This window comes from Trachemys scripta, chromosome 13 (assembly GCF_013100865.1).
Source record: "Trachemys scripta elegans isolate TJP31775 chromosome 13, CAS_Tse_1.0, whole genome shotgun sequence".
Lineage (NCBI taxonomy): Eukaryota > Metazoa > Chordata > Testudines > Emydidae > Trachemys > Trachemys scripta.
Genome location: NC_048310.1, coordinates 4,257,300 through 4,274,521, shown reverse-complemented (window position 1 = coordinate 4,274,521; position 17,222 = coordinate 4,257,300). Strand labels below are relative to the sequence as shown.

The 17,222-nt window shown below is 59.7% G+C and overlaps 1 protein-coding gene across 3 annotated transcripts; it reads left to right on the top strand.

Annotated features, from left to right (window-relative positions):
• The first annotated feature begins 2,553 nt into the window (after positions 1–2,553).
• Positions 2,554–16,543, top strand: DEF8 (differentially expressed in FDCP 8 homolog). 3 transcript variants are annotated; one of them, XM_034788966.1, is made up of 12 exons: positions 2,554–2,690; positions 5,063–5,188; positions 6,066–6,163; positions 6,384–6,533; positions 6,799–6,940; positions 7,353–7,517; positions 8,269–8,396; positions 8,957–9,070; positions 9,392–9,469; positions 10,314–10,454; positions 10,974–11,083; positions 11,767–16,543. In XM_034788966.1, exons 2-12 carry the CDS (start codon positions 5,074–5,076, stop codon positions 11,867–11,869), a joined length of 1,344 nt encoding a protein of 447 aa, XP_034644857.1. In that variant the 5' UTR covers positions 2,554–2,690; positions 5,063–5,073; the 3' UTR covers positions 11,870–16,543. The 3 variants fall into 3 exon arrangements, with proteins under 3 accessions (XP_034644857.1, XP_034644854.1, XP_034644856.1); XM_034788963.1 differs by having other exon boundaries at positions 9,389–9,469; XM_034788965.1 differs by having other exon boundaries at positions 2,566–2,690; positions 4,981–5,188; positions 9,389–9,469.
• The last annotated feature ends 679 nt before the right edge of the window (positions 16,544–17,222 follow it).

The following is a 17,222-nucleotide window of genomic DNA, read 5'->3' as shown; positions in this document are numbered from 1 at the left end:
GGGCAGAATGCCGCCTCCAACAATCTGCCGCCCCAAGCACCAGCTTGCTCGGCTGGTGCCTGGAGCCGGCCCTGCATACAGAGAACATGAAAAGGTGGGAGTTGCCCAACCAACTCTAGGAGGCTAATTAATTAAGATGAGCTATTGTCAGCAGGAGAAAAAAACCTTTTGTAGTGATAATCCAGATGGCCCATTCCAGACAGTTGACAAGAAGGTGTGAGGATACTTAACATGGGGAAATAGATTCAATGTGTGTATTTCCCAGTCTCTATTGAAGCCTAAATTGATTGTATCTAGTTTGCATATTAATTCCTTGGAGTCTGTTTTTGAAGCTTTTCTGTTACAAAATTGCCACCTTTAAATCAGACCTGTACCCAGAAGCCTCCTGCTACAAGACAAGCCCAAAAAAGAAACCAACAGAACTCCACTGGCCATCACCTACAGTCCTCAGCTTAAACCTCTCCAACGCATCATCAGTGATCTACAACCCATCCTGGACAATGATCCCTCACTTTCACAGACCTTGGGAGGCAGGCCAGTCCTCGCCCACAGACAACCTGCCAACCTTAAGCATATTCTCACCAGCAACCACGCACCGCACCATAATAACTCTAACTCAGGAACCAATCCATGCAACAAACCTCGATGCCAACTCTGCCCACATATCTACACCAGCAACACCATCATAGGATCTAACCAGATCAGCTACAATATCACCGGCTCATTCACCTGCACGTCCACCAATGTTATATATGCCATCGTGTGCCAGCAATGCCCCCTCTGCTATGTACATTGGCCAAACTGGACAGTCACTACGCAAGAGGATAAATGGACACAAGTCAGAGATCAGGAATGGCAATACACAAAAACCTGTAGGAGAACACTTCAACTTCCCTGGCCACACAATAGCGGATGTAAAGGTAGCCATCTTACAGCAAAAAAACTTCAGGACCAGACTCCAAAGAGAAACTGCTGAGCTCCAGTTCATTTGCAAATTTGACACCATCAGATCAGGATCAAACAAAGACTGTGAATGGCTATCCAACTACAGAAACAGTTTCTCCTCCCTTGGTGTTCACACCTCAACTGCTAGCAGAGCATCTCACCCTCCCTCGTTATCTCCATACTGATTTATACCTGCCTCTGGAAGTTTCCATTACTTGCGTCTGATGAAGTGGGCATTCACCCACGAAAGCTTATGCTCCAATACTTCTGTTAGTCTTAAAGGTGCCACAGGACCCTCTGTTACCTTTAAATCTGTTACTGAATGACCAGAGAGGTTGAAGTGTTCTCCTACTGGTTTTTGAATATTATGATTCCTGATGTCAGATTTGTGTCCATTTATTCTTTTGCGTAGAGACTGTCTGGTTTGGCCAATGTACATGGCAGAGGGGCATTGCTGGCACATGGTGGCATATATCACATTGGTAGATGCGCAGGTGAACGAGCCCCTGATGGTATGGCTGATGTGATTAGGTCCTATGATGATGTCACTTGAATAGATATGTGGACAGAGTTGGCATCGGGCTTTGTTGCAGGGATAGGTTCCTGGGTCAGTGTTTTTGTTCAGTGGTGTGTGGTTGCTGGTGAGTATTTGCTTCAGGTTGGCGGGTTGTCTGTAAGTGAGGACTGGCCTGTCTCCCAAATTCTGTGAAAGTGAGGGATCATCTTTCAGGATAGGTTGTAGATCTCTGATGATGCGCTGGAGAGGTTTTAGTTGGGGGCTGAAGGTGACAGCTAGTGGTATTCTGTTACTTTCTTTGTTGTGCCTGTCCTGTAGTAGGTGACTTCTGGGTACTCGTCTGGCTCTGTCAATCTGTTTTTTCACTTCAGCAGGTGGGTATTGTAGTTTTAAGAATGTTTGATAGCGATCCTGTAGGTGTTTGTCTCTATCTGAGGGATTGGAGCAAATGCGGGTATATCTTAGAACTTGTCTGTAGACAATGGATCGTGTGGTGTGTCCTGGATGGAAGCTGGAGGCATGTAGGTAAGTGTAGCGGTCAGTAGGTTTCTGGTATAGGGTGGTATTGATGTGACCATCGCTTATTAGCACAGTAGTGTCCAGGAAATGGACCGCTTGTTTGGACTGGTCCAGGCTGAGGTTGATGGTGGGATGGCAATTGTTGAAATCATGGTGGAATTCCTCAAGGGCTTCTTTTCCATGGGTCCAGATGATGATGTCCTCAGTGTAGCGCAAGTAGAGGAGGGGCGTTAGGGGACAAGCGCTGAGGAAGCGTTGTTCTATGTCAACCATAAAGATGTTGGCATACGGTGGGGCCATGCGGGTACCCGTAGCAGTGCCGCTGACTTGAAGCTACACATTGTCCCCAAATGTGAAACAGTTGTGGGTGAGGACAAGTCACAAAGTTCAGCCACCAGGCTGGGCATGTAACTAGTTCACAAAACTGGGGGCGGGGGGTCCCCGCGAGGGAAGCCCGAGCCGCTGGCTGGGTCCGTCCCCCCCCCCCCCCCACCGGCGGGCTCTGCGGGGGGGGGGCCGCGGCTGGGGGGCGCGCTGCCCCCGCCGCGCGGGGGGGCAGCAGCGGCCCCTCCGCCGCCTTCTGCGGCTGCGCCCCCAGCGCCCGAGCTCGCTACAATGTAGCAGGGGCAGCTGGGGTGCGCTGCGGACCCGGCGGGCCGTGCTGGGGCCGGGCGGACCCTGCGCTGCGGACCCGGCGGGCCATGAGCAGGTGAGGGCCGAGCCGAGCCTGGCCCCGCCGCAGCGGAGCGGGCTGTGCCCGGGCGGGGTCCCCGGGGCGGTGCCCCCTGCCCGTCCCGGCAGCGTCCCGCCCCCCCGGCCGAGGTTGGGGGGTCGCCTCCAGCCCCCTCACCCCCAGTGCTGCAGCCTCCCAAACGTGGGGTCTGTGGCGGCTCGGGCCGAGCCTGGCCCTGGGCAGCTCGGGAGCGGTCGCTGCTGTCCCCTGGGGCGGGGGGGCTGCAGCGTGTTCAAGGCCCACTTGTCACTTTCCTGCGTGGGGACGGGAAGAGGCGCGCGTGGCTCTAGCCTCGGGATCAGCCCCCGTGACCCCGAGAAACCGGCCAGGGAGGGGGAGGGGTTCTGCCGAATGCCCCAGGCCCAGGCATCCTTCCAGCCGCCTGCCCCCAGACTAGGGCAGCAGGGAATGGGAGGGGCTGCCCTGTGCCCCAGCCCAGGGGGCCACAGGTGGGGCGGCCTGGGGATTCTGCCGTGCCCATCACCATGGCATTTAGGCACCAGGTTCTGCAGTATTTCTAGGCCACTGCAGAAATCTGCATCCTGCCCCTAGCTTTGGTTGGGTGACACTTGGTGAGTCCCTTTCCCCTCTCTGGTCTCCCATCTATAAAACACCCTTTCTCATGGCAGGCCATAGAGCATTCTTGCTGTGGGTGCAATGTTCTTGTGCTGTGAAGCCCTATATAAACACCGAGCATGTTTATCATCCCACTCTGGCCCTGGGAGGGAGGGGCAGTAACTTGGTGGTGGTGTTAGTTGGGTGTGCGGATAACACCACAGCTCCAGTTTTGTCACAGCAGCACAGCGATCCTTTTAAAAATCCCACACAGGAAACTGTCAAAATCCGGCTACATTCACTGTGAGTAAAGAGCCCAGCCCAGCATTGAAATCCCACCCTGGCTGCCAACCAGGCTTTGAGTGACAATTGGCTTTAGGCGCCACTGTTGATATTTTTCAGTAGCGTCTATTGAAGGGCCTAAAATGCTTTATTTGGGGCCTAAATCTAGCTGGTGTGTGCATTGGAATGGAGCTGCCTAGTCTCTACGGTGGGACTGCAACTTCAAAACACACCTGTTATAAACCAAATTCCTTCCCCGGGCTGCTAATGAAGTGTGGATTTTTGAAAGTGGAAGTAGCAAATAATGTATCCCTGCTCTTAGCAAGGTTCTGCTTCCTCTGTGCTCATCTCTGGCATTGCACAATGAAACTCCGTCTCCCTCGGGTCTGGGTGCTGATTTGTTTGGGTGTCGATGCCAGGGGAATGGTTTAGAAAAATAACTGCTCACTCTTGAGTTTTGAATAGAGACACGTGTTTCTGTGTGCGTCATGGGTTTGGGAAACGCTCGTGTGTGGCTGTCTGTTTGGTTACAGCATTACAATTAGAGGCCAGACTGATCCTGACAGTGTGTCTTCATTAAATGGGATCAGAAATGGTTTCTGGAAATTAAGCAGCTATTTCAACATAACTTCAGGGAAAGCAGTTTTGTTGTGTGACTAAGGGCTTGTCTGCAGCGTAGTCGCTCGCTCCAGCCGCTGTTGGCAGGGTCAGTCCACCTCCCCGAGAGGCAGGAGCTAGGTCGATGGAAGACTTCTTCTGTCAGCCCAGCACTCTCCGCGCCGGGGCCTTCCTCAGCGTAGCTTTGTCGCGCGGGGGGTGGATTTTTTCCCCCTGAGAGGTCGACTCGGAGACATCAGTCTTTGGAGTGTAGACCTGGCCGTCGGAGGAAGCCTGACTGTGTGGGGAGGGCACTGGACTGGGACTTGGGAGTGGGGTTTAATTCTGTGGGACCCTGTGTGACCCTGGCCCAGTCACTTCATGTCTCTGTGCCTCAGTTCCCCACTTGTAACCATGTCGGTCTGCTCCTCAGAGCAGGGGCCCTTGCAAGGTGTGTGTCCTGTGTGTAGCACAATGAGCACTGTCAGCACACGTTTGTAGAGTGCCATTGGTAGTAGTAACTCCAGGTGGCCGGAGCCGGGGCGCGTGCTGTAATGATGGGGTGCCACGTGCCGGGCTCTCAGGTGTCTGGCGGACTTGGTTGGAAGCTGTTCTGGTGACACAGGCAGGTGGAGAGACTGGTTTTTCTACCTCCTCCACTGTGGAGCACAAACCCCGCAGAGCGTGTGAGCGGCGTGGGGTGATACGGCTCGGTACTGGCTGGGAAAAATGATCCATCGATTCCAGTTTTAAGTGGAAGCTGCCTGGGCCGGGCTGGGCTGTGGAGGGAAGGATCAGGCATTGCCAGCTCTAGCCTGTTCCCCTGCTCTAGTGTCACAGGCAGAGGGGGTGAGCACCTGGGGCAGGTGCCGTGCCCTGGCGCGGGCTCCCCTCACCTCTGCGTGGTCCGGCAGGTTGGCCTGCTATGGAATGTGATGAGAAGCTGCTCCGGTTCCGACAGGCCCACCTCAACCCCTTCAACAAGCAGCCGGGGCAAGGCCAGCATGACCAGGAGGCTGGGGACGACCTTTCTTGTCGAGGTTAGTGTGGGGTTCCCTCGCCCACGCCTACCTGCTGCTGGGGAGCAGGCAGTGACCAGGGGCTGGCACTGGCCAAGGGAGCTCTGAGAGCCACAACCAAAGGGGTGGGGGCCCCCTCTAGCCCCAGTCATCCCCCACCGGGTCCCTGCAAGCCAATTTCCTGCCCAGTCCCTGGGCTGCCAGAGACGTAAGTGCCATTGTCTGGGAGACTTCCCCCACACCCTGGAGGTGGGGGGGAGGACACTAGATTCTCCCAGCATAAGGGGTTGTGGACCAGGTGGCCTCCTCACACTGGGCAGCCTGCCAGAAAGGCAGCCGGGGCTCTAGCGACTCCTGGTTCTAACCCCGGCTCGTCCACCCGCTGGCTGCGTGGCCAGGTGACTCGTGCCTGGAAGCTGTGAAGCTCTGAGCACGGGCAGATCTTGCACATGCCGCAGCTGGTCACTCTTTGGGGCAGGGAGGCTGCGAAGTGAGACGGGAAAGCGCTTTCCCAGCATGTCTGGGGCTGAGCGTGGGGGCTGTGTGGGGGAGGGGGGAGTGGGCATCTCCGAACCCACCCGTGTCCTGCTGTGGGGTGTTCAGTTGGGAAGGTCTGTGCAGGGGCAGCCCTCGAGTGACACCTCTCCTGTGTCCCCAGGATTTGGGGTGTGCTCCTGGGAGGGGCCGCTAAGTGCTGCTGCTCCTGGGGCCTCGTGCCCGAGCCGCCCCCACGCCCAGTGCCCCTCACCATTCAGTGCTGTGGGGCTTCCAGGGGCACCAGTGCCCATGTTCTGCAGGGGGTGAGCCTGGCGCTTGCCCTGCAGCTGGGTTGAGACCATCTCGTGGGGGTGGTGCGAGGTGTCTCCCTTCCCTCTCCATATGTCTCTGCTTGTTGCAGACTCGCTGCTGGGGCTGTCCCACGGGGACCCCGGGTTCCAGTGCTCGGAGCGCGTGATGGACTTGGGGCTGGCGGAGGACCACTTCTCCCGCCCTGTGGTGAGTGACTGCGCGGGGGGTGGCTGGGGCACACGAGTCTCCCGGGGGCGGCTGGGTGAAGGTTGGGGCTGGCAGGCGTCTGGAGAAGCTGTGGTGCGGCGTTGATTGGCCCAGCAGGGGCAGCCCGGGAAGTCTCTGTGCCCCGGGGTGGGGAAGGGCACCGTGCCTGGGCCCAGCGGGGCAGCGCTGCTCACCGGGGTTGCCCGTCTCTTGCCTGCAGGGCTTGTTCCTGGCCTCCGACATCCAGCAGCTGCGGCAGGCGATCGAGGAGTGCAAGCAGGTGATCCTGGAGCTCCCTGAGCACTCGGAGAGGCAGAAAGACGCTGTGGTGAGGCTCATCCACCTGCGCCTGAAACTCCAGGAGCTGAAGGTGTGGCCCGGGGGCTGGGCACGGGGTGGGGGCTGCGGCCGGCTAGTGGTTCTGTTGGTGCCTGGACCTTCCTGCTGACTTGCCAACGAGGGCCCCGGCAGCGCTGAGCAGGATTCTGAGGTTCCACAGCCCGGGCAGGGAGCGGGGGCCCCACCCCGGGGTGTTGGCAGCAGTGCCCGCAGGAGGCGATGGCCTGGCTCTCGGTGCAAAGAAGGCGAATGTCTCCCAGGCTCAGCCCCGCTCTGGCCGTCTGTCTCCGCTGCAGGACCCCAGCGAAGACGAGCCCAACATCCGGGTGCTCCTGGAACATCGCTTCTACAAGGAGAAGAGTAAGAGCGTCAAGCAGACGTGTGACAAGTGCAACGCCATCATCTGGGGCCTGATTCAGACCTGGTACACCTGCACAGGTGAGCACCAGCCCTGCCAAGGCAGCACCTCCCTGCTCCCCAGCCCTGGGGCAGGACGAAGGCTTGTTCTCCTTCCCGGCGGCGCTGATCCCCTGGAGCTCAGTCAAAGCTGCAGGGCAGACGGGAGGCGGCAGAGCCCCCGGGCTGGGCGGGTGCTTCTGCCGGTCACCTGGGTCCTGCCGGAGACCCCTGATGGCATAAATTGCCAGTCGCTTCTCCGCTGCCACCCGCTCTGCTCTGAGCCTTTCCCCGCCGTGCGGGATGGCCTGTCTCCTGCAGGGCTGGGCCAGTTCTGAGTGTCGTGGGAGTGTTGGCAAGGAGCCTGGGTGCTCCCCAGCCGGGTCAGGCTGAAGCAAGGGGAAGGCCAGGCCGGGCAGGTGACTCCTGGGTCTCTGTGCCATGTCCTCCCCAGGGTGTTACTATCGCTGTCACAGCAAGTGCCTGAACCTCATCACCAAGCCCTGCGTGAGGTCCAAGGTCAGCCACCAGGCCGAGTACGAGCTGAGCATCTGCCCCGAGACAGGCCTGGACAGCCAGGATTACCGCTGTGCGGAGTGCCGGGCGCCCATCTCCCTCCGTAAGTGCCACCCGCGCGGGAGAGGACGCTGGGGCTGAGGCGTGACCAGGGATCGCCGTTAACCCTCGCAGTTACCAGCCTGCGTGCGCCGGGACCGGGGACCTTCCCGCTCATTTGAAGCAGAGCTCCATTAGCAGGAAGGGGGCGATCTCTGTGGCCAACACGTCAGTGGGGTCACCCTGGCGTGTGTGTGAGCAGGCTGGAGCACAGAGCACGGAGGGAGCGGGGCTCGGCTGGGGTTAGATCTTGGGAGTTCCTGGCTCCCAGGCCTGCGCTCAGCCCACTCTCGGCATCCCTGGGGTGGGGGTTCTGCAGGGGTGTGGCCAGAGGTTGCTCTGGGTATATGGAGTGAAGGGAGCATGGGCTGAGCACAGGGAGTGGGAGGAGATGACAGCAGAGATACGGGCAGAGGCCTTGGCATCAGGACACGTGGAGTCTGGTCCTGGCGTTGCCCTGACTCACCGTGTGCTCATGGGTGAGTCACTTCCCCTCTCCGAGCCTCAGTTTCCCAAGTGCAGAACAGGGCCGGTGACACTCGCCCAGCCTCCCCGAGCACAGGGCTTGGCACACGCTGGAAGTGTTGGGAGGCTCTGCAGCCTCACGGCTAAGGGGAGCAGCAGGCACTGCCCTGGCGGGTGAGAGCAGAGACCCCTGCTGGGTCTGGAATGGGTTGGGACGGGGGACCTGGCAGGGCTGGGGCCCTGGGGCTGTTCCTGGCATGATGGGGCTGACGACCCCATGTCCCATGCAGGGGGTGTGCCCAGCGAGGCCAGGCAGTGCGACTACACCGGCCTGTACTACTGTGGAAACTGCCACTGGAACGACCTGGCCATCATCCCGGCCCGCGTCATCCACAACTGGGACTTCGAACCCCGCAAGGTGAGCAGGCCGATGGGGCGGCCCCGTGGGCAGGGCGGGAGGTGACGCTAGGGGACACTGAGGTTCAGCTACCCTGGGCCGAGCCAGGGCACAGGCTGGGGGGTGGGACTTGGAGCCTTTCACCCTGGGCCAGCGGCGTCCGCTCCAGCCCCGGCTGGCGGAGACCGAAGCTAGTTCCTGTCTGCACCCGGTGGCCTGTGATGTGAGCCCGGGGCCTGCGGGGCTCATTTAAAGACGGGACCAGCCCTAGGAGCCCCGTGAGAGATGGGGTCCGGGTACGGCGCAGGAGTCGGGCTGGCTTTCTCAGATGTGTCAGCACAGCAGGGCCCTGGCCCTTCCCTTTCCCGGAGTGGGCTGCAGACCCCCTCCCAGGCCCTACCAGAACAGCTGGTCAGTATGGAGGGGCCGCGCCCAGCAGCTCCCCTAACCCCCTCTGTGCTAATCACGGGGGCCTGCAGGGCCCCTCCCTGAACCATGTGCTGTTGTTTACACCCCCCGCTGCCCCTGGGGTGGGGTTAATAACGGGGTTAATAACAGGGCGCTCTGTTCTCCGGGCCCAGGTCTCCCGCTGCAGCATGCGGTACCTTGCCCTGATGGTGTCGCGGCCGGTGCTCAAGCTGCGGGAAATCAACCCCCTTCTCTTTAACTACGTGGAGGAGCTGGTGGAGATCCGGGTAAGTGCCTGCGTCCGCCGGGGGCTCGTGCCCCTGGTTCTAAGGGCTGGGGTCCCGTCCCCAGACTGGCTTGTGAGCGTGTGGGGGAGTTCCATGGGGCTTCCAGCTCTGGGCTGGGCCGGGAGCAGCTCCCAGGCATGCCCCCTTCGCTCTGTGTTGTACGTGCTCCCCCGACTTCTCCCCCCTAGACACTGGGCCAGGGGGCAGATTATCCCACACCTGCTACTGCAGGGCCCTTACGCGTCCCTGGGAGGTGTCCGGTCGTGGTTGGACAGGAGGCTGGGCGGGCCCTATTTCCTGAGCCCCGTCTCCCCGCAGAAGCTGCGCCAGGATATCCTGCTCATGAAGCCCTACTTCATCACCTGCAAAGAGGCCATGGAGGCTCGTCTGCTGCTTCAGGTGCGGGGGTGTCTGCACGGGGAGGGGCTGCTGTGCGAGCGAGTGTGCTGGGATGGGGAGGGAGCTGAGCCCCTGAGCGCATGAAGTCGTTTGTGCCCCTGCCCGGCAGGGTACAGATCTTCCACCTGTGCCCAGCTGGTGGAACGGGCCGTGACTGGGCCGCTCCAGCCCAGAAGGTGACACCTGAGAGGCGTGGCACTGCCCACCTGCTGGGGGTGAGAGATCCGTTAATCCATCCCTGTCGGAATCAGCTCCACCTTGTGGTTTCCTGAGGGTAGAGGAGCTGTGGGGTCAGCGTCACACGGGCCAAGCCCAGAATCCACGGACGCGATTCTCCCAGCCCCGAACCTCTGGTGCCGGTGGCTGCTGCGGAGACCCCCTCTCTGTCGTGCTCCCATGTGGGGATCTGCGACCCCCCCGAGGCGGCGCACAGCAGCGGGTTCTGTGGACTCTCTCCGGGACAGGAGCCATGTGCAGGGGGAGGACGAGGGAGGCTGTGGAGGAGGGGGCTGGGTCCGATGGCCGTCGCTAGCCCAGGCGATGGTCTGGGTGGCCTGTATCTCAATTGCCCTGTGTCCTCGGTGAAATGTCAGCTCCTGTAGCTGCCTGCCCTGAGCCCCGGAAGACTCGGGCTGCTGGGGACAAGCCCCGGGCCGGGGAGGAAGGGCACGTTGAACCCCAGTGTGTGATGATGGATCAGCCAGAGGGTAATGCGGAGAGCTCTTGGCCAGGGCTTAGTTGGACTCTGCTCCCTGTCTAAGCCCCAGCTGGGGAAGGCTCCTTGGCGGGTGGGGGCAGGCAGGTGGCTGGGGAGCGTCATGGTCTGACGATTCTTCCCCTGCAGCTGCAGGACCGGCAGCACTTTGTGGAGAACGACGAGATGTACTCGCTGCAGGACCTGGTCGACATCCAGGCTGGGCGCCTCAGCTGCTCCTTAACGGAGATCCACACCCTCTTTGCCAAGCACATCAAGCTGGACTGCGAGGTGGGGCTGGGTGGCTGACCCATCCCCTGGGGATCAGCTGTCTGAGGGGCCGGAAACCCCCACTCCAGCCTGGCCTCCCTGGATGTTTGCAAAGTCTCTAATTTCTGCATCTTCATTGCTAGACAAATGCTTGTGTCTAAACCCCTCCCCTAGCAAACAGGGGAGGTGGGGGGGCCGGCCCTGCCCTCCCCCAGTAACAACCCTAGGACGACAGAGCTGGTAGGGAGCAGGCGTGCAGTGGGAGGAATTCCTTCTTTTGAGTCAGGGCTGCGTGGGGGGCGGCGCCATTGCCACTGCCCTGGTGTATTTGAGCCCCCGCAGGTAGCGGAGGTGGGGATGGGGCACACAGGATTGGGGGAGCAGGGCCTGGAAGCACTGGGGCCCCAGGGCTCTGACATCCCAGTGTGCAATCTGCTGGAGCCAGCAGCTCCATGGGGGGGCCTGGATCCCAGCACTGGTGGGGAGGGGGAAGGGCCCACGCGCTGCACAGGGCTCAGCGATCTTCACTCTTGTCTCCAGCGGTGCCAGGCGAAGGGCTTTGTGTGTGAGCTCTGCAAAGAAGGGGACGTGCTCTTCCCGTTCGACAGCCACACGTCGGTGTGCACGGACTGCTCTGCTGTCTTCCACAGGTGGGTGGGGAGGAGCCTGGGGCCGCATGTCAGCCCCCACGGCGTCCTGTGACAGCCCCAGCTGGGAGCATGGGGCCCAGTCAGGGAGAGCAGGGAGAGCTCTGTGCTGGGGGAGCCCCAAGATATGCAGGACTGTGAAATGAGCCGGACACGGAGCCAGACCCCACGGTGCCCTCAAGTGGCACTGCAAGGAACCGGCACTGGGCTGACCCTGCCTCTGGCCTAACCTGGCACTAGCCCTGGGGAGGTGAAGCTGCTGGCTGAGATCCTGCTCTCTGCTGGGCAGTGCCTGGGGTGCTGCCCGTGCACTTGGCTCAGCGGTGACCGTAGCTGGCCAGTCTGTTCACGTGCAGTTGGGTGAAGCGGGTCCCGAGTGTGGCACCTTGGACCTCTCCAGTGCTGGGGTGGGGGAGGATGGGGCTGGGCTGGGCTGCCTGGAGGAGCTGGCTTGCTCCCTGCCATGCTGTCCTCTCCTGTGGGTCTGCACCTGTCTGCTGGCAGCCATGCTCTCTGTAAGGGCACTGCGGGTGGCTCCCAGAGCGGGGGGGGCACTGGCTGTGAATTCTAGGGGGCATGCAGCTCCTTGCCAGCAGAAGCGCCCGGCGAGGCTGCAGGGCTGGCCTGAGCCCCACGCTCCTGACGGCAGGGCCAATGGGAGTAACCTTCCTCCTCCTCGCTTCCAGGGACTGCTACTATGACAACTCAACGACGTGCCCCAGGTGTGCCCGGCTCAGCCTGAGGAAGCAGTCGCTCTTCCGAGGCCCCAGTGCGGAGGAGCAGGCCTAGGGTCCCCCAGTGCCCCCCCGACCTTGGCACCAAAGAACATTGGAGAGAACTGGGCGTTCCAGAGGGGCGCGGCTGCAGCACTGGGGCTGCAAGATCTGAACTAGCTGCCACTGGGGGCGGCCCCCGGGCCAGGGAGCGAGATGTCGCCCAGGCCCGAAGGAGTTCTTTGCCCTGGGACTCTGGGACCAGCCCAGCACGCTGCCTGTTGCTGGGAGGCAGCTCAGCGGGTTCTGAACCCAGCTCTGAAAACGCCTGTGCTTGGGGGCAGTGGCGTTCCGGGCTCTGCTGCTTGCAGGTGATTTGCCCCCGGCCTGTGCTGAGTGTTGAGTTCCCTGCTGCAGGTGCTTGCTGGCCTGGGCCGAGAGGAGGGAGGTGGCTGTGGTAAGGAAGAGCTGCTGTGTGCACGCTGATCACGGCTCTAACTCCTCCTTTGGAGAAGCCCATTTCTAACGCTGCCTCTGCGCCCCAGCAAGCCCCTCCTAGCATGGTCCGGCATGCCAGCCTCCATTGGCGTTACAGCACGCCCTCTGCCAGCTGCTCGGTGCTCTCCGGTTGGTGCATGCGCGTCTAAAGGGCCGCGTTGGCCTCTGACTGGCCGGGCTGGCTTCGGGCGTGAGCTCAGGGAGCCTCCCCTTGAGGTGTCTGGCCGTGGCCCTGCTGGCGAGGGGCCTGTGTGCAAGGAGTGTGAGACTCAGGCTGGTCCCTTAGGGACACGTGTCCACATCATGTCCCTGTCCTCACCGGCATTTCTCAGCCCCGGCTGGGCTGGGCCATCGAGCCCGTCCCAGTCCTGTCCATGGGCCCTGCAGGGCCGGAGTGAGGCACAGAGGCTGGGCTGGTGGAACGGTTCGCGCTCGGTTCCCAGCCTCGCTAGGCTGATCTGGCTGGCCTCCCCTGGAGCCGGAGCCCTTGGGGCACGCCGTCTGCTGAGGGAGGACGCGAATGCCGTGGGCTGCAGGCTGGAGCATGTTGCGTCTTGCTCAAAGCCTGCCAGCACCTGGTGCTGGCTCCCTCCAGCTCCCCGTGAATGCGGGCGGCACCTCTTTGGCTGTTTAAAGAGAGACACTCGCAGAAATGAGTTTAGGGCTGAAGTAGAGCTGCTCCTTACATGGCCTTTCCCAGGACCCTCCTGTGCCGTTCAGAGGCCAGGGCCTCCGGTTGGAGTCTAGCTGCTTTAGTCTTGTATTTGTTTCCGTGCCCAGCCCGGCAGTGCCCAGAGCAGTGCCAGCATCTCCTCGGTGCTGGGAGCGTAGGGCTTGCAGTCAGCGTGGGACGGGAGCACCTGCTGGCTCCATACACTGACTGCTGCAGGAGCTAAGAGAGGCACCGGCCTCCCGCGCCACCAGCGGGATCCAAACCTGGCCCTTACACACACATGTAAGTGACCCGGCTGCCAGCCTGCGGCTCCCGCAGTGCAACTGCCGCTCTCTCTCGCCAGGGACAGGACAGGCAGGAGACGTTCAGCGTCATCCCTTTAAATAAAAAAGTACCTGGGATGGACCCCTCAAGGCTTGAACTCTAAGCCAGCCCCGTGCCCCCAGGTACGGCCTGGAATTTAAAAGTGCACCGGGGAGGGAGGGCCCTGCTGCTTTACGCAGGGTGTTTGGGTGGAAGAGAGAGCACCAGGGCCTCCCACCCCCTGCCTCACCCGTCTTGCTGCTGCTGTTACTGGGATACACTGGTGGGGGGCTAGGAGCTAGCTGGGGGCCGTCTCCCCATGCTGCAATCCCACCTCCCCACTGCAGGGCAGACGGGTTTTCAGCAAGCAGAACCAAGGACTCGAGGCTGCTGGGCCCGGCCAGGGAGGGACGCAGGCTTTGGGCAGTGACCGTGACGGAGCTCTGGGGGGGTAGCTACGGGATGAGCACTAATCCTTTAGTCTTCCTTTTTCTACAGCTGGGGGAGCAGGGCTGTGGGCTCTGTGCAGGGCCGAGCCCCTCCGTCCCAGGGGAAGTGGGAACTAGCAGGCTTTGTTCTAATCGCTTTTCCTCTTGTCGGTTCCGCCCCAGCCGTCTGTGGGGCTCTCGCATCACCAGGGGAGGGGCTGTGTATGAAACGCCCTGGATAGCAAGTGAAACACACGCTACCTGTTTGTAACCCGATTTCCCAGAGGATGCGTTTCAGCTGCTGGGCCACTTCCACTCCCTTTGGATAAGGGACTTGCTTCTAGTCCCAGTGCTAAGGGCAGGCTGAAGCCAGCAGAGGCCCTGAGCTATTGCTTAGAGCTGGAGTCCAATCAAAGGGGGTTGGAATGGAAACACCACCTCTGCTGAACGGGGTGTGGGCAGTCAGACCCCTCTGGGAACCGAGATGGGCCAGAGGTAGCACCCCCACCCCCTGAGCCAATGTAGTGTGGGGCGGGCCATTATTGCCAGGTCCCAACTGCCTCTGACCTCTTCCTCCGCTTGGATCATAGTGTTTGCTATTAGCAAACGCTGGGATTGTTACTGGGCTTCTGTTAACCCCCACGCTCAGTTTTCACTTGCTCATTTCATTTCTTTCTCAGTAGTTCTCCACGGATGAAACTTCTCCTTCCCCCTGACCGCATCCCGCCCCCAGGACTGTTACACATTGAAACCCTCCCACTTCACACTGGCATGAACTCAGCCTCTGGTTCCCCTCTGCAGTGCGGATGTTAGATACTCTGGGTTTGGTGTAGTTGTCATGGCCCAAGCCTTTAAACTCTAACTCCCTTTTCGAGGGTTTGTAACTTTCACCTGCTAGGCGTCCCTGTCCTGGGCTCTGACCAGAGGCGAGTGCTTGGAGAAAGGGTCCGTGACAGCAGCTCTGCCTCTCCGGAGAAAGCTGGCCCTTGTCTCTTAGTGAAAATGAACCACCACATGTCTGGGACGCTCCTCAAAAAGTGAGCTGCTGCCTCAACCTTCTCTTAATGGTTTTATGTTTAACGGCTAGTCCGCCAGAGCGGGTGTGCAACAATGCGTGAACACTAGCGTGAGCACTTTAATTTCTGTACAGACGTGTATGTTGGTTCTGTTTGAGTAGAAATAACAAACCTTGCTACAGAATCATTGTTTACCCTGTAAGTCCCTGACTTTTTCTTGGTTTCTAGAAACACTATGTTTGCCTGTGTGGGTGAGAGATTCAGATGGCAGGCTCCAGGCAGGCAGGGGGGAGGATCGTTGTGAAGCTGGGGTGAGGCGGCGGTGGTGGTGGTTTTTTTAAGTTTAGTTCTTAATCTTGCAATGACAAAGTCTTAAGAGGAAAGCGTTCTCCCCGCCGCCCTCCCCCCAGTTCAGAGGGCAGGACTAGCAGCGCGAGTGTGTTTTACACCCCTGCCCAGTCACCAGAGCCTAGGCATGGAAGAGCACTTGCTGAACCTGCTGTTCCACACGCTTGCAGAAGCCTGACAAGTAGCATATGCCACAGGTGTGGCCACATGTGCTAGCCTGTGGCAGGATGGGCAGTCCTGAGGGAAGGGTGCAATTCCCACCTTCCAGGCGGTATTGTGTATAACCCGACTGCCATACGTTTATCAGACCCAGTGCTGTTGCACCTATGGCAAGAGACAGTCTAGGCCCCTAGGCCAGCTGCTCCATGGCCTTTATTAAATGCACCTTGGAAAGAGTGACTGCAGCAGCTGCCGCGTTGCACCTGAGCCCCAGACAGATCATTGTAATTGTGTGTGTATTGTTACCAGACCCTCGGAGTCTGTAACTTCAGGAGTGCTTCGAGTAGCATTAACAATGGGAAAGATACCACAGACAGAACGATGGCATGATCCTTGCCTGTATCTGGAAGGGAAAAGACAGGGGAAGTGGCTGTCTGCATGGCAGCTGGGAGTGTACCTCCTAGGCCGACTAGACAGATACAGCTGGTTCTGCTTGAGCTACCGGGCTAAAAATAGTTGTGTGAATGTTGTGGCACGTGAGGACAAACCCATCTGCCCTCTTTGCAGCTCTGAGCTCGTGGGGCTGGCAACCTTTGGCACCCAGCCCATCAGGGTAAAACCGCTGGTGGGCCGGGCCGGTTTGTTTATCTGGAGCATCCGCAGGCATGGAGCTCCCACAGGCTGCGATTCGCCATTCCTAGCCAAAGGGGGGTATAGGAAGCGGTGTGGGCTGAGGGACGTGCTAGCTACTGCTTCCCACAGCTCCCATTGGCCAGGATTGGCAAACCACAGCCCGCGGGAGCTGCGGGGCTCCATGCCTGCGGACGCTCCAGATAGACAAACCAACCTGCCAGTGACTTTACCCTGGCGGGCTGGGTGCCAAAGGTTGCCGACCCCTGAGCTAGGCCATGCCACACTGGCCACACTACTATCTTTAGCAGGTAGCTGAAGCAGAGCTAGTGTGTGTCTGTCTGTCCAGCATGGGAGGCATGTTTCTAGCTACATTGTGAATATCCCCTCTTACAGTGCAGTCTGATTCCTTGCCATGCCTGCCCTCCTGTCAAGGGGTCACTTCATAATGAGAACAAAACTGTTTAGCTGACACAGCTGCCCTGTAATCTGCACAGCAAGAGAGGACAGAACCAGGACCAAAAGTTTGCAGTTCGCAAAGTGTGAATGACAAAAACAAAACCTCTGGGGAAGTTTCCCTGTGGCTACACCACAACTTGGTGGCTGTAGCAAGGGGGAGGAATGGGGGATAGTAGCACAGGAATCGAACGTACGATGGAATTGATTCAATAAACCACTGTATTTGATCATTTTAATGGTGTGTCGGCATTGCTCGTTTGTTGAAGGAGGGGGTGGTGGGGATCAGGCCAAATGACTCACGGAGGTTACATGCTGCTGCTGGGTCTGTCATTACTTAACCTGTTGCACTGAAGCCTGGGAAGGAAAGTTCAGTTGCTAATGAACTAAAGACTACAGCATGACTCAGCATTTGCTGGGACACAGATTAACAGAACTTCCCCTTTGGGCCTTGGCCAGACCAGGAAGGGGGGGGGAGAGGGGTGGGAGGAGAGAAATAGCTTGGCTTGGTTTGGTGACCTACCAACCAGTTCAAGCCCACCCTGGGGATGCACTGGGGGGGTGAGCCCAGGCCCCTGCAGCTACGTTGTCAGTTGTAGCAGAAATGAAAGCTCAGTTCTTGGCACACTGTCCCTTTGCAGGGAAGCCAGGGGGCACTCCAGGAGCTAGCTGGAGTCTGTCTCCAGGGCTCCTGCAATCCCCCACCCCACTGCAGTGCAGACATGGGGAGGGGACTAGCTGGGGTCCCCCACCCCACTACAGACGTGGGGGGGGGACTAGCTGGGGTCCGTCTCCAGGGCTGCAATCCCCCACCCCACTGCAGTGCGGGGGGGGGGGTCCACACTGGACCCCACCGCCTATTGTCCCTGCGCTGAGAGGCCGCTCTGGGCAGGGCCCGCGGGGGTCACGGGAAACGCG